This window comes from Tachypleus tridentatus, chromosome 13 (genome assembly GCF_004210375.1).
Source record: "Tachypleus tridentatus isolate NWPU-2018 chromosome 13, ASM421037v1, whole genome shotgun sequence".
In the NCBI taxonomy this organism is placed as follows: Eukaryota; Metazoa; Arthropoda; class Merostomata; order Xiphosura; family Limulidae; genus Tachypleus; species Tachypleus tridentatus.
In genome coordinates, this window is record NC_134837.1 from 47563189 (window position 1) to 47581107 (window position 17919).

General features: G+C 34.6%; 1 protein-coding gene across 1 annotated transcript in view; it reads left to right on the plus strand.

Annotated features, from left to right (window-relative positions):
* The window catches only part of LOC143236134 (nephrin-like), a 104793-nt gene that overhangs the window by 60022 nt on the left and 26852 nt on the right, over positions 1 to 17919 (plus strand). Inside the window, exons 8-15 of the mRNA XM_076474421.1 lie at positions 726 to 937; positions 8364 to 8451; positions 9752 to 9885; positions 10378 to 10388; positions 11301 to 11437; positions 11694 to 11752; positions 12160 to 12403; positions 13371 to 13682. Coding sequence (XP_076330536.1) covers positions 726 to 937; positions 8364 to 8451; positions 9752 to 9885; positions 10378 to 10388; positions 11301 to 11437; positions 11694 to 11752; positions 12160 to 12403; positions 13371 to 13682 — 1197 coding nt within the window. The remainder of the gene's footprint in view (positions 1 to 725; positions 938 to 8363; positions 8452 to 9751; positions 9886 to 10377; positions 10389 to 11300; positions 11438 to 11693; positions 11753 to 12159; positions 12404 to 13370; positions 13683 to 17919) is intronic.

The window sequence follows — 17919 nt, forward strand, 5'->3', positions numbered from 1 at the left end:
ACCAATTTATTATGCAAGTATTTCAGGCAGAATAAAGTAGTTGGTTATGAACTCCATAATCCACTGATATTAATTCAACTTATAATGAATAAAATATGAGTGTTGTGCATGATGTTCACATACACACGTTCATCCCCTGAAAATCCGTTCATAAGCTCATTTATTTCATTACTCGTAAATATTTTCTTATTATTTTTTCGAGCTTTCAGTCGCTCAGCAATTACTTTATCTTAAAGATGTATTAGCCTATGTTTCTACTAACTTACTTATCTCTATACGTAATGCACAGTATATTAACACCATGGATTATTAAAAAAATAATACAAATAACATAAATATCGGATACAGTTTTCTTCCCATTAATTTAAGTATATTTTCTTTGTTGTTTTTAGGTTTGTGAATGTTCGTAATTTTGTTTATGTAGCGACATTCCCATACAGTTGCTATTCCTAAGCTTTGATTTGCACATGACGTGTTTCAACTTTTATTTCAATATAAGCATTTATTTTATTATGCCTTTCTCAACAACTTTTGATAACTCTTAAAATCATCAACATCAGACGTTGGATTCATTTCTTGTATAATCTAAATATTAATATTCCTACAAGAGTATAATGATTTTTGAAACTTTGTTTATTTCCGATACAGTACTATAGCTTAAAGTATATATATAATAATAAACTGTCTAAAAATTGTTAAAATATTTTTCTTTTCTGTTCATCCAGTTTCACCGTCTAAGGTGACAATCAAAGGACGGCGTGAGGGTAGAATCGGAGACAACATCACACTATCTTGTATAGCAGGCCCAAGCAACCCAGAATCAGAGCTGTCATGGATAGTAGATGGATTATCAGTATTTTCTACTTTTGATACTACCATAACTTCATCAGGGACCTGGTTCACGACATCAAATATCACTTTCACATTGACGAAGCAGGTAAACTGAAGTGATTTAAATATAAATGTGGTCAAGGTTTTAAAATATCTGCTTTTAGTCCCACCTGAATAACATGTTATGAATCTTATTGTATGTTTATAACAAAACAACACCGTTCTATTTACAAAATTACTTTTGCAGCAAGTAAAGAACGGTAAAGTGAACAAACGTTCACTTGTTGTTAAAACGTCTTAGTTAATGTGTGTATTTCAGTAAAACAAAGATTTATACGGTGTTGATAAGTATTCCAGATCTTAAGTTGTTTTATTGGTTTTTTTCAGATTTTTGTTTACTATCGTTATTTGTGACCAAATCATGATGGACATTCATGGATAAGATCATAGTGTTTATACATCAAGTTAACTATTCTGAAGATAGATTTTAAAAATACTTTACATAACTGCTTACATGGAAACATTTTATCACTTAGTTTTATATTTTAACGCTTTTAGAGTACTTCTATTTATAATCTGTAAAATAATCATAATCAGCTAGCATATCACTTTAATATTAATCAATGTGTATATGTACATATATTTCAACACGAATGATCTTGTCAAAGAGAGAATACTTTCTCCTTCAATATAATATTTTGTTTCTGTACATTTCATGTTTATATAAGATTATCTAGCCATCTTACCATTAAGTTCTATGATTATGCATTATGAATATATTTTGTAAGCATGCGATAAAATAATTTAATTCTTATCCAGCTTAGCTCGGACACCTATATTTATGGATCAGTAGTGCGTCCCCTCGTAGGGCTCCATAGTGGGTGGGGTCAGTAGGCACTGAAATGTAGCTCCTCTGTTATGGATGCCTCTCTTTCTAAGAAAATAAATAAAATTGAAAGAACTGCAAAAACAGATAATTGAAAAACGACCACACATGGACGACTCTGTTGTACAATCGACATTACAGCCAAATTCTACACCTAAGTTTCTGATTCTCCATTTCTTATCTGAGAAATCATTGGGGCAAATGTCTCCATTTTTCATTCAGAAGGGACTAGAGACTTGTTGGCTCCCCAAAGTCAATAAAAAAAGTTGCGCTCTGGAGACATTTTGGTGGAAACGTCTTTACCAAAGCATACCAAGCTCCTCTTGAAATCACAAGCCATTGGTAGATATACCCATTGAAGTTACTTCACATGTAACTTTAAATTCTTCCAGAGGAGTTATAGTTGAGAGGGATTGAAAGAACATTCTCGAGTCGGACATCCTCGCTGGTTTCTCCAGTCAAAGTGTTACTACGTACGGCGAATCTTCACCCGTAAAGACAGAATTATGGACTCTACCAATGTTCTGATTCTAACGTTTACATCAACTTGTCCTCCTGTCACAAGCAGAGAACGTTATTTGAACTGCAAGGTATGGCATTACGTTCCTAACCCTTTCAGGTGTTTCCAGTGTCAGTGATTTGATCACTGAAAAACATCATGTCGTGGTGCTTTGATATGTGCTCGTTGTGGTGGTAAGGCCTCGAAACTAACAATTGCAACCTGGAACCACACTGTGTTAACTGTAGTGGCCCACACTCATTTTATTATATTTCTTGCCTTAAATGGATGGAAGAGAAAGAGGTGCAACGTTTAAAGACTGTTAATAACATCACCTACTCAGAAGCTCGAAAATTATTGTCCCCAATTCTATCTCGGACATATACTACTGCACTCCAATTCACTACTATAGTGGGAGTACAGACAGATCTTTCCGTGCCTCCAACAGAGTCGTTTGTAAAACATCTTACGAACCTTGTGCCCTTCATAATTTTAAAAGTTGACGCATCTATATCTACTTCTATCTCTGTCCCTACCACTCATTCCAGTAACAGCTCAGTTTCACCTCCTTCAAATTCAAATGTTTCCTCGGGTTCATCCTCTTCTGCAGCCCCAAAAAGTAAATCGACCATTCGTTTACGCCCTTAATTATTGGAATCTTTGTCCACAGACAGAAACCTGCTTACCCGACCCGGAGCATGATCCATGGAGGTTGGTAGATCTTCGTTCAATAAAGAAAAGAAACGTGGTCTCAAACAGAATATCTTCTCACCACACTTTTCTCCACATAAATAACAATAGTAACTCTAATTCAGTGGAATTGTTGAGGTTTTAGATCAAATTTAGATGACATTAAGGAATTGATTGATTCTTACCATCCCGTGTGCTTCTTCTTACAGGAAACGTTTCTGAAACCTGCTGATACAGTCAACCTTCGGCAATTTTCCTTGTTTAGAAACGACAGGTCATGTGATGGACCAGTGCATAGTAGAGTGGCATTGCTGGTTGATCAGCGTATGTCCACTCTGTCCTTGTCACTTGATATACCCTTTAAGGCTGTAGCCATCCGTGTTCCTTGGGCCGTATCATCACTATTTGTTCTCTCTACCTGCCTTCTGAAGAGATCTATAATCAACAGACCTCGATGCCCTCATTGACAAGTTACAATCTCCCTTTTTACTATGGGGGAAATTAAATTGGACATAATCCCCTTTGGAGTGGTGCAAGTATTGATGGGAAGGGTCGTGCTATAGAGCATATGCTCTTGGACCACAACCTGTCTCTCTTCAGTACTAGCTCTTATACTTATTTTTATGCGCCTGGTCAGTCTTTTACTGCTATAGATCTTTCCATCTGCTCCCCTTCACTTTTCACTTACTTTTCTTGGAAAGTCGACTGTAATCCACGAGGCAGTGATCATTTTCCTATCATCCTGAGAGGTTGGCCTTGGTCGATGTCATCTGACCCGCGTACCTCGATGGAAATTGGACCAGGCTAACTAGCCTTCTTTCACCACTCTCTCAAATAGATGACTGTGTAGCAGCAGTAGCTGACTGTTTTGTCCAGGCAGCTACTCAGTGTATTCCTAAAACTTTAACACATTTCCCACAGTATCTTCGTCCATGGTGTAACTTTTCCTGCCAAGTGACAAGAAAAGCCCATAAACGTGCTTGGGATACCTTTCGTAGATATCCCTTACTTTTAAACTGCATCGCATTTCAGCATATCCGTGCACATGTTCAGCAGGTCAAATGTCAAAGTCGGAAAGAATCTTGGATTAAATACACCTCTAGCATTTCTTCTACCACCAGTTCCAAAGTGATATGGGACAAAATTAGAAATGTTATTGGCCAGTATCCTTCTGCCCTCTTTCAATCTTGTTCTCTGATAGCCAGAAAGTTTCTGACACCCAGAGCATTGCTAGTACCCTCGGCGAAAGCTTTTCTCATGCATCTAGCACTTGTGTTTCATCTTTCATCTTCTTAGCTATCAAAACACGGGAAGAACTATCGCCTCTTTCCTATCAGACAGGTCGTCTTTATGACTATAACCACCCCTTACACTGGTGGAACTTAAATTTGCTCTTCATCGGTCTGGTAGTACATCAGTCAAACCTGATGATATTTATTACGAGATAGTTCATCATCTCTCTCCTGCCTCTCTTGCTATTCTTCGGATTGTTTTAACTGGATCTGGCAGGAGAATGTTTTTTCCAGTGCTTGGCGCCATGCAATTATAATCCCTTTTCCTAAACCTGGGAAGGATTCCAAGATTCCTTTCAACTTCCGTCCACTTGCTTTGATGAGCTGTCTCTATAAGGTCTTAGAAAGGATGGTTAATGCTCGTCTTGTTTGTTTCCTCGAATCAAACAACCTCCTCTCATCCACTCAGTATGGATTTTGAAGACAGTGCTCTACCATGTACCACCTGATTCGACTTGAAACATTAATCAGTAAAACCTTTCTCAAGCGACAACATCTTGTTTATGTATTTTTGACCTAGAGAAAGCTCATGATACAACGTGGAAGTATTGTATCATCATATAACACCTCCACTCGTATGAGCTGCGTGGCAATTTATCGATTTTTATTAAAAATTTTAATGAATCGGCGATGCCAGGTCCATATGGATTAGACACTTTCCTAAACCTTCCCACAGGAACTTAGAGTCCCTCAGGGTTGTGTCTTGAGCATCACACTTTGCATTATAAAGAATAATGGCATCAAAGAAAAACTACCCCTACAGTTGCAAACGATCTCTTTGTCGATGACTTCCACATCTTGTGCCAGTTGTCAAATACGGGGTTTATTGAGCGGGAGCTACAGGATACCTTCAGTCATGTATTGAAATGGACCACAGCATACGATTTCAAATTTCTCTCTCTAAAACTGTTTGCATGCACTTTTGCCGTTAACGGGGGATTCACCCTGATCCTGAACTCGATATTGGCGAAGCTGTGATTCCCGTGGTCCATAAAGCAAAGGTCCTGGGGCTTATATCTGACCGTAAGCTGACCTTTATTCCACACATTAAGCAGATACGTGTCAAGTGTACAAGGACACTAAACATCCTCCGTGTCTTTCCTTCCACCACTTGGGGCGGATCGATATTCCAAGCTAAAAACCTATCATGCCCTTATTCGATCAACACTAGACTATGGGTCTCTGGTCTATGGCTCTGTCAGGACTTTAGCCTTGAAAATGTTGTACCCTGTTCGCCATCAGGGGCTTCGGCTCTGCACAGGGGCCTTCTGCATTATTCCAGTCCAGAGTTTGTACACGAAGTTCCCATGAACCCCATCTACACCTTCGTCGTCTGAAACTGTCTTTAATGTCAAAACTTTGATCTTTACCATAGCATTCCACATGAGGTTGTGTTTTCCTTCCTCAGTGGGCCACACTTTTTCATAATAGATGATTTGCCACTCTTTCTTTTGGCCTTCATCTCCAGGTGCAGTTGGATGAATTGAATTTATCTTTAGATGACATAGTGGTATCCACAGATCAGCTCATCTCACCATGGTTAATTACTATATCCAAATGTGACCTTTCTTTGGGTCACCTGAAAAGACAGATACTCATGCTTGGAAGTATCGCCTTTTATTTGCCGAACATCTTTCTAACCATTCTTCCATTCCCATTTATACAGATGGTTCGAAATCAGATGACTCTGGGCTCTGCCATTGTTTGCCGTGATTCGGTTGTTGCGCATAGAATTCCCTCTACAGTTTCTGTGTTCACTGTCGAATTGTACGTTATTTCTCTTGCTCTGGATCAAACAGAAGCTAGGCAGTACACGAACTGTACTATTAATACCGATTTAATTAGCTCTCTGTTAGCCCTGGAATCGATTCACGTCAGTTCTCACTTTATTCTCCCTGATATTTAAAGCCGGTTGGCCCATTTCTCTTTAACATCTACTTCTATCCAGTTCTTCTGGATACCAGGCCATATTGGTATTCACTGAAAAGAGCTCGCCGACACCGCAGCTAAGTCTCTCTACTAGGCACTATCACTGCTGTGCCTGTTCCATACATGGACTATTGTGTTGTATTCAAGGCTCGGCTTCGTGCCAATTGGCAGTCGACTTGGAGTGAGCAACAAAAAACAAGCTTCTCCAAATAAAACCCTTTATTGGACTTTGGGCGTCTTATTTCTATAAGAATCGGAAAGATGAAGTTGTCCTAACTAGACTACGTATTGGTCAGAGTTATTTTTTTTAACTCATCGTTCTTTTTTAACTGGGACTGATGCACCAATGTGTTGTCTGTGTGATACTTAGGACACAATAAGCCAGATTTTACTGTCTTTCCATCGTTACGACTCTCAACGACAGCACCATTTTAGACATGTTTTATCCCAATGTTTACCCATAACGTTGGACAGTGTCATCGGCGATGGTGATGCTGTCCACCTTACAAATGTTTTTAGTTTATTAATAGTTTTTGACCTTTTTAACTCTATTTTAGTTTTTTAATTGATAAATTAAACTTTTTTATTATTCCTTTTTAAAGTACAACTAGTTCGATATGAAATTAGAAAATGGCCGTAACATCAAATAACTCAAAACCAACCAGGACTGGAAAGGCTAGCTTCAGGTGACTAACACTGGTGTTTGTACTTACCTGTTAGTCATTCTGGTGAGCTATGACCATTCAACTTGTGCTATAGAATGTCCTCTAAAACTAGTGTTACTGTATTTTTTCTCTTACTGCTGTACACTAGATTTAAAGTTGGATTTGACACTGTTTAAATTTTAATTGAAAAATTCAACTTTGTTTTGTTTTACCTTGATTTATTTTTACGAATTTTAATACATTTACTTTACTTTTAACTTTTTACCGGATGTTTGGCGCAGCTAGCCTAGTTGCTTTACGCCATGAATCGTCAAACCCACCCATCTACCCAGTAGTAAAAATTACCTAAATGGTTAATAATGAGATCAAACGATGTGTTACAGAACTAGTCCGTTTTCTTTTGATTTGTTATTTATTTGACAATGTATTACCTGATAGTTGTATTACATATGTGTGCGTGTGTGTGTGCATGAAAGTATTTTAAAATCTCATAAAAGCTATTTGTTTACTTATGTAAATAAATACATTTAATAATTGCAGCCAAGTTCTTATTATATGCTAACGAGGAAAAGCAGTTGTATAGCTTGTTACTAATTATTATATTTTAAAGGTCAATGTTACGATTAGTTCCACCCAGGGGCGTAGATTTTTTACACCCAATGGGGGGGATAATTTTTGCAACCACTTATGTGGACTGTTCAATTTGCAAATTGGTAATCTCTGATTACGTGAACCTGAAAGCTATAAACATGTAGTCACAGAGTAATCTTGTTGCTACGATACCTGCATATATACTTAGGCCTACTGACTGATACTTACGAACTATCGCTTAGATCGAAAAGCTTAAAAGCACGCCTATATTAAAGATGTACATTTTGGCTACTGAAAAAGCCTACATCTAGGCCTAATTATGTAATTCGATTGGTAAGAACACGAGAATCACAAGAACAAACACACAATTTGTAGGCCTGTGATGCAATAAAACAATTCAACAGACCAAACTGTAGGGGGGATGATTGTATGCATCATATCCCCCATCTAAAATGACGGGGGGATGTATCCCACACATCCCCCAAGGATCTACACCCCTGGTTCTACCAATACGAATTATTTGTAAATTAAAATGATGTTTTAAAATCTGTTTTGTTAACGTTCTTAAGTTGTAAAGAAAGTTTACCATTCTAAGAACAGACTGTAAAAGTTATTGTGAATATTAAGATAACTTCTTTTTTTTCTCGGGAGAAATTATCTTATATCCATTAATTACTTTTTGGTAGTTACCAATTGGTTTACCGAGATTAAAAATAGTACACTGAGTGTACGATAAAGCAGAAAAAAATCAAATTAGAATTACGACTTGGTCATCTAAATTTATGTATATATACATAATAAGGGTCAATTACACAGAATTGTTTTAGGAGCCCACCCTACATTATTTTAAATGAATGTAATGATTTTTTAAAAGCAAACATAATTTTAGAATGAAATAAGGACATTTAACCTAAAATAAAATAACTGATAATCGGCCAGAATCTCTGAATAATCTTTATTTTTCCTGGTATTTTTTTTAGGATCCTAACACAAAAACATTTTCCTGTGTAGCTGCCAACAAGATTTTAAATGAGCATGTCACACAAACAGCAACATTTAGTGTTATATGTAAGTACATGAGCAAATCTGAGGTCATGACCTCAAATTCACACTTTACATGGTGAAATTGTATCTGATTTTATATATACATGATTTTATATATGTACTTGTAAGTGATTTTTTGTTATTATTATAATTAATTTAATTTTAATAGATACAAATGATGCTAGATAAAACATTTTCAGCTTCTTTGGTGAGTTACACGTATATATATTTGTAGCAATAAGTATGAAGTCCTATATCTGGTTATAAAGCTTTGTAATACTCTCAACATCATAACTAAGAATGGTAGTTCAAGAAACGATTCGTTTCATTAGTTCGTCGTTTATGCTTATATGAACTTATCGAAATTCAAAGCAGACATAGTACGCAGTTTATTTTTATAGTATTTAATATTGTGATTTGTTATTAAGCACAAAACTATACCTTTTACTATCTGAATTCTTCCTACCACAGGTATCGAAACCCGAAGTTTAGCGTTGTAATTCCGCAAACATACTGGGGACAGCATTTAGTTTAAAACCAAAAACTATTAATTTTTGATCTGTAGTCTCCTTGTTTGCTAAACAGCCATTTTATTTATTATATTTAACAAGCTTCAAATTAATTTTAAAACATTGTCTGTTAACCTACTGCCGTTTTCAAATTTAAAGTCATGAGATAGTCGTGGCTCTTTGTGCCACCTAAGAAACAGTATTACTCGAAAAGATACATCTGAAGATGGCAATATTTATAAGATGAAATATGGTATTAGAGTTAGTTATAAAATGTAAATCAATCTGAATGTTATTAGATATAGTTTAACATAATGAGCAAAGAACGTTGCTTGTTCATGTACCACTATTAATGACAGTCTGCTAACCATTTTTAGTAATCGTTCACTAAATAACATTCACCTAGCTATTTTCCGCTAAGGGATCCGTGGTACGTTTACGGAGTTATAACACTAAAATGCTATATTCACTTCCCCTTGGTGGACAAAGTGCAGATAGCGAATTATATAGTTTTGAGATAAACAAAAAACCGTGTAACACATATAACATAACCCCATTTTTCATATCTAATACAAGTTGTTGTGAATAAAAAAAAGGTTTAATGTAAACAAAAATGTGAATTTATGTATTTCGTACCTAAATTAACATAAGCTGTAACAACTTGAGAGAAAACAGTATTTTTTTCAAGACAACAACACAATACTGGTATAAAGATATAGCGTATATGTTCTTCATCAAAATGGCAGTATCTCAGGGATGTGTTTACTTTCTAAGGGCTTAACATAACATGATTTCCGAGAATTGCAATCTTACAGATCCACCAGGACCACCATCTGTAGAAGAACTTGACAATGAACCAATAGTTTCAGGGGAAATAAAACAAATTACCTGTGTTTCTTTCGGCGGGAATCCTCGTGCAACCATTCGGTGGTTCAAGGGAGATATGGAAGTAAGTTAATATAACATAACATGTCTTAAATAGCTTATTTATTTTGAGCTTAGATTGTTTTATAAAGTAACAACAGGCATTTTGTTTCGGGCAAAATCTATTTAAAACTTAGATTGTTTTACACATACATGTAAAAATTGTCGACAGAAGAAAACTTTTAAGTATATATATTTAAATACATGTAATTCGTTTTTGAATTTCGCGCAAAGCTATCGAGGGCTATCCATATTAGCTGTCCCTAATTTAGCGGCGCAAGACTAGAGTGAAGGCAGATAGTCATCACTTCCCAGCGCTAACTTTTGGCCTACTATTTTACCAACGAATAGTGGGATTGAATGTCGCATTATAATCCCTTTCTAAGGTTGGGTATGTTTGGTGTGACAAGGAATCGAACCCCGCGACTCTCAGATTACAAATCGAGCGCCTTAACTATCTGGCCATACCCGCCCTATTTAAATAATAGTTTTGATTAGAATCGTAAATATGTATCAGTTCATGGTGCAGTAAGTAATGTATGTTATACAACGTTTTTATAATGCTATATAGAGGCGCTAAAGAACAAATCTAATTTTTATATCTCGAGGTGTCACGAGTTCACATGAAAACAAATTAAAATACGTTGATGTTTGATCAATAAATTTATAACTTCGTACATAGTAAAATTCAAAAACAAAAAATTAACATTTTTTCATTACGCTAAAATGGGATAACTGAACATAATGGTAAAACCAGTTGCTGATTTTTTTTCAACTTATGTGAATATTAGTGCATCTGTAGACATTTAAGTGGCTTTATTAGACTGAAAAGAAAAACTTTAGGGAAGAGATGTTAAGCATATTCCTCTTATAAGATTATCAGTTTCATATTATTATCTGATCTTAACTCTGCAAAGTTTTACATATATTAGAGATCATGAAAAGCTAAAAAGAATTTTATAATTCAGATCTGTTCTTCACCCTAAGAAACGCATCAAACTCTATATGATAATTAGAACTCATTTTTGTAAGTAAGAAATTACAAAAAAAAAAAATTACTAACTTAGTCACATATGAGAAGAAGTGTTAAAGTAAGTTTCTACAAATAACGAGACACTATATTTAATGATTAATTATTATGCTAAGTTGAAAGCTTTGGTAACGACAACACAAAAAATTGAAATATAGAATTATAATATTTACCCGTAATATTTTATTTCAATTAGATAAACTTAAGTCGATATTTACACTGAAAATTGAGATAAACTTTATAGTAGATCTGTAAGTCAAAGTAAGCATTGGTAACACTGCCACTATGATTTTACATCACAGCTGTGCTCCAACGCAAGTTAACTTTGAACCCAAAAATACCTTTTATGATAAAATATTAATACCCTCATTTAAATGTTCCATGTGCCCCAGGTTGCAGCTATGACCAAGCCTGGTACCTAACGGTGTTGCAAGTAGCTTAGTAATCGAAGCCGAAGCAAGCGATAATGGAGCGGTATATAAGTGTGAAGCTTCCAATCCGGCAATAACCCGACCCCTGGTGGTTTCTGTAACAACTAGAGTCATCTGTAAGAGATAAGCATCGTCTACAATGGTTTATTACTTTTGTAGCATATTTTAGTTGAATATTTCATTTGAAATACACGTAAGTTATTTCTTTAGAACTTAAAATATATTCGATGTTCTTTTTGGTATGATCATAATAAAAAAACTCAATCAGTCGCTTTGTATAATGTATTTTGATTTATAACAAAGTTATCATCATTTGTGTTTTGAAAATAACGTCATACAGAATGCAATTTTAACGTTTGTTGTACTTCTTAGTTCCACCTGGTGATTTAAACGTCGAAATAAAGCCGCAAAATCTGAGGGAAAATCAAATTGTAAGTTACTTAGATTTGTGCTTTTGAATATACATAATATATTTTTATAATTATGTCATACTCAATTTAAGAATATAATAATCTGATATTAGCGTAAAGAATTTATAAAATGTAAAAGAACGAAGTAATGTAGAAATAAGTAAAGAAATTTTCCAGTCTGGATGTGTGCTACTTTTATTATAATTTCAATTGTGTTTTTTTTCTTTTCTCTTTAACTTCAGAAATACCAAAGTGCTTATATTCTTAAAACGTTTTGTTGTGACCCTAGTGATCCATTTTTTCAGTAGTTTTTTTTTCTATAAATATTTTGTTTAAGATAGATTGGTTTTACTTTGTAGGGCTTTGTTGATAATGTAAGTGTAATAATATTCTGCAGCGTTGACAAGTGATAATCTAACAATGAACAGGTAACAATAACATGCGAGTCTGGATCCAGTAATCCTGAGAGCATTATCCAGTGGTGGAAGAATGATAAATTGATCAGTGGAGATGTGGTTGCGATCTCTAGAGGAAGCTATGGAGGAAAAGTAACAAGAAGTCGACTTCGATTTAATGTCAGTTTTGAAGATGATGGCTCGGTGTTCGTGTGTCAAGCAACAAACCCTAGAATACACCGTTCTATACAAAAAACCATCAAACTTGAAGTACTTTGTAAGAATTATTTTCTTGTTCAATTATCCAGGTATCTAACTTTTAGTCTGTGTCACTTAAATTTTTTTTGAAAGACTGTATACGTTTACGGATGCTCGTTCGGATAACCAGTTGCAATGTAATGTGTATTCCATACTTGAAAAACATCGATTACATTCCGCTAACAAACTAAGAGAAGTTCATGATATTAAAATTGTGGCTAAGGGCATCGTTCGCATTGTATATACACACTACTGAAGAATAAAAGCTATGGGTAGATATTCTCTGTATACTAAATGAAACGTACTTGAAAGATTTGCATGTTGTTGTTTTTTTCTAAATTGTTTTTAAGATGGTAAAACGTTTGAACTTTATAGTCATTTGATATCATATTTATTGAGACTTAAAGTAGCTTAACATCGAATAGTTATGCAAATTGACTTGTATTTCTTTTCGCATGCTACATTTTCGTTCTCTTAGCGTAACTTAAACTTTTAATTTCATTTATAAGTTTTATTTACGTATCTCTGTTATATACTTAAAATTGGTTTGTGCATATGAGCTACGAGGCAAATACATTTGTAATAAGTGTAATATGAGGGAGAAAATACTTCAAACCACTTAAATCTACTTTTAAATTTTATGGTTTCCTAAATTCTGTCGATAACTGTTACATAATATCTTTCAGTAAAAAAGCTGGACGATAGGAAGTTTACTGAAGCACTTTACCATTCAGGAGTGTTACATCAGAGCTTGAAAGCCTTAAATACTAATGTTTAGTGGATAAAGAGCAGGAAGTGTTCCTCCATAGTCTACTTACACTAAACATCAAACAATAATTATTACATGTTGTTGTAAGCCTTTCATTTTTTGTTACATTAATTACAGCAACTATAACCAAAGTTAATTTAGAACATTATAGAATAAAAGCAGAACAAGAGCTAAAGAGCATAATGCATTTTTGTTCTATTAATTTTGTCAACGCTAGATAAGCCCCGATTTCTGGTTCAAAATCTGGAACGCTTTGATGTGCTAGAAGGAAAATCAGCCCATATCAACGTCACTGTAAAAGCAAATCCATCTTCCATCTCCTACCAGTGGTTTCAAGAGGGGCAGTTGATAATTGACCCCACGTCCAGCGACCTCTGGATCACGCACGGTCTCCATAGTCATAATATCTTTGCAAGAGGTTCAGTACTAGAAATCCCAAAAGTTTCTAGAAATCACGCAGGTCTTTATGTATGTGAGGCCACAAACTCCGAAGGAGCTACAAGAATTGAAATAATTATCAACGTTCTTTGTAAGTCACAATTTTGATGTTACTTATTTATTGAATTTTCACTTTATGTCATATTTCCCAATTTCGGACGCCTCAAAAACAAATAATTAGGCAAAATTCACTGAAATTAATCATTTTTAAGAGATTTAGTTAATTTAGTTGATTTTTACCATAATATCGTATACTGTGGTACGTCTAAAAGTTAGTTGTCATTAGATTTAGTATTAGAAAGTAAAGATGTTAAAAATGGTATACTTAATCCTATGTACAATGATATACATTAATAGTGTTTAAAATAACTGAAGCAAAATTTTTTACATTTTAAACCTGTGTTAGTCAAGTTTAAATACCAAAACATTTTATAGTTTGCCTTAAACATTTTGAATACACACAAAACTTGTTTTCTGTGTGAAATAATTTAGTGTAATTTTCAAATGGTAAAATAACAAAACAAAATTCCCACTTGGGTGGTTGAAGTAACTGCTTCTAGAGAAAGTGAATATTGTAAATTAAAATATATGTAATTTCTCAAAATAAAAATTTAATTAATATTAATATTCTGTCAGAACAAGCTATCCACCATGAAAAATCTAAAAATCAACCTGGTAATAACTAAGTAAACGTATTTTTTTTTACCTGTTTACTTTTAAACATTACAATGCCTTGCTTCATCAGTTGAACACCCTCGCTGTTAGCGATCATTTTTACCGTAAATTTCATGAACTTTGGTTAGCCCAGAAGACTTAGACTAAATACAAATACTAAACCAACAATGGAAAACGATCATTGTAATAAAGACATAATAATAAAAATTAAAAATATTAAATTTCTCTGTTTAGTTTGAATTTCGCGCAAAGCTTCACGAGAGCTAACTTTGCCTACCTAATTTAGCAGTGAAAGACTAGAAGGAAGGCAGTTAATCATCACCACCCACCGCCAACTCTTAGGCAACATGTATACTAACGAATAGTGCCAGGCCAAAAATATGAAAACTATTTATATAAACTTACTTTTAACGAAACTATCACCTTTTAAACAAGAAAACGAAAAATCTATTATAAAATGTTAAGAACAAATTATAGCTAGTAGCGAAGCGTATAATTTATTTGTTTGTTTGATTGTTCGCTTTCTGAATTTTGCGCAAAACTACACGACATCTATCTGCGCTGGACGTCCCTAATTTAATAGTGTAACACTAAAGGGAAGGCAGCTAGCCAATACCACCCACCACCAACTCTTGAGCTACTCTTTTATCAACTAATTGCTGGATTGGCCATAACATTATAACGCCCTGACGGTTGAAAGGAGGAGAATGTTTGGTGTGACGTGGATTCGAACCCGCGACCCTAAGATTACAGGTCGAGTGCCGTAACCATCAGGTCATGCTGTACCCACGTATAATTTCACTTGTGGAAGTAGGATTTGTGTTATTTTCTGTATAAATATATATATTATAACCATAAAATATACAAGCCATAAACCAAAACACGTTAACATTATTTTTTCTCTTTTAAATGTTTAAATACGCTGCACATTTTTAAAAAATGAAATCCTAAGGTACAAGCTGCTATGTGGGAGTACAAAATGTATCCTAGGTTTTGGAGGTGACCGAAGAAGTATGACCCACAATACGGTGGGGATACACCGTCTATCAGTTTTAACCTCCAATTCGCCAGTCTCACATGAGAAAATTAGAAATTAAAAGAGCGAGATATGAATGCTCAAGCCCACAACGTCCCACATCTATATCACCCTTCACTGCCTGAAGACGTTTGTTTGTTTGTTTGTTTTGGAATTTCGCACAAAGCTACTCGAGGGCTATCTGTGCTAGCCGTCCCTAATTTAGCAGTGTAAGACTGGAGAGAAGGCAGCTAGTCATCACCACCCACCGCCAACTCTTGGGCCATTCTTTTACCAACGAAAAGTGGGATTGACCGTCACATTATAACGCCCCCACGGCTGGGAGGGCGAGCATGTTTGGCGCGACGCCCATGCGAACCCGCGACCCTCAGATTACGAGTCGCACGCCTTAATGCGCTTGGCCATGCCGGGCCGCTTGAAGAGAGTTTTGCGGGAAGGTGACTGCTTTCCAAAATTAGAATAAGAAAAAAGATAAACGTAGAAAAATGAAAAATAATAAATCAATAATGAAAATAAGGTACTACCATTTGGAGGTAAGTAAAATAAAACTTACGTCTTGAAGTTAGCATTCCTGCCCCCAATACGGTACAGGCACTAATTAACACGACATCAACAAAGTAATAGTTTAAAATAAATAAAAATAAAATTCGTGGCAGGTATTTTGATTTAACAATTTGCATTTCAAGAAGAGGTGCAAAGCAATCGAGAGCGCTCAGAAGAGATCTTCTCTATGCCCTACACGCGAAGTTAGATTTAGTTGGACTGATGATTAATAGCTGTACCTACAAAATTTAAAGTTAACGAGATTATGCAGTTAACTGGTGGCAAAGGTCTGTTGGTATTTCGCGAGAGGTTAAATATCGACTACATAAAAAAAAACACAACACGAGGGTAGGGATTTGTAAATCCAAATACCCGGTAAATTAGCTGTGGGAAGATAAAGTGATAGTTTACTGTGGCTGTCGTGCTTTTATATGCGGCTTAAGGTGTACATCCGCATAAAATAGTGCCAAGTTCTTAGGGACCTTATTTTTAACTAACATTTTTTAAATAATTTTTGATAGGACTTCTCTGATTTTATTTTCTTTGTATTTATTTTAATACATTTTTGTATTTATTGCTGAATAAATGAATGATGTTATCCAGTTTTTCTTATTAAATCCAATAGCTATTAATTTTCGTATCAGAATATCAACATTATTAATAAAATATTTTTGATTTATTACAAATTTTACAATATCTGAACAATTTGCTGTTTTTAAACCAGTTCTTCCTCATGATTTTGTTTACTTGTTTAACTTCATTTAAATATAAGGTATTTAATTTCATTAAAATATGTATATATACATAACAAGTGATATAAAATATATTTATGGAAACGGCTCGTTTGGGTTGAGAAAATTTTTTTACGTAAAGGAGCGAACAACAACTACCCAATATTTTTATGACAAAAGCAATTAACACAGCATTACATCCACCACTATACTGGTACAGATATGTGGATGACACAGTTGCGGGATTCACATCTACAGAACACACACTTAATTTTTTTCAATCACATTAACTCAAAACATCCCAACATCAACTTCACACGTGAACAGGAAGAAAGCAATCAAGTATCATTTCTTAACCTCAAAACTACAAGAACCGATACACAGTTTAAAACAGAAATCCACCGAAAAATCACCTGTACTGGACTATACATTCCTTGGGACTCAGCACATGAAACAAAACAAAAACTCAATATACTAAGAAACCAAATAAACACAGCCATAAAACTATGCTCACCAGATAAAATTAACGATGAATTAGTCAAAATAAAACAATACTTCATCAACATCAATAAGTTTCCTCCACAAACCGTAGAAAACATTATTCGCACACAAAGACAAAAAGCAAAATCAACCAACAAAAGTAAATATATCCCACGAATTATAAAATCACAAAACCATATACTGTTGCATACCATATATTCCCTACATCAGCAGAAAAATAACCAACATTTGGCAAAAACTAGTAACAAAATATGACATTCCAGATAATACCAAATTTATTTAAAAACCAGGCACAAAACTAAGGTCTATACTATGTAAAAAATACACTGACAAACATCACACCAACATTATTTATAAAATACAACGTGATAACTGCCACGACTTCTATATTAGAGAAAGAAGTAGAAAAATGGAAACCAGATTCAAAGAACATAAAAAGTCACCTTCACACGTTTTCGAACACTGCAAGTCAAATAAACACAACATAACCATAGAAAACACTCATATACTAAATAAAGAAAGAAACATAAACAAACGCAAAATTAAAGAAGCCTTACTTATACAACAACTCAAGCCCAAAATAAACCAATACAAAGGAACACCTATATACCTATATTAAAAATAATATAATAAATAATAATAATAAAGTAAATAATATAAAATTATATATTCAAACATCTAAGCACGCCCTCTACATCCCGACACTCAGTTACACAGCTCCTTTCAAACATGTGGTCAGCTTCCGGTCAGTCACCTCTTTCTTTCTTTGTGAACCTAACGATGACCAAAGAAAGTCGAAACGTTGTTCGCTCCTTTACGTAAAATATTTTCTCAACCCAAAC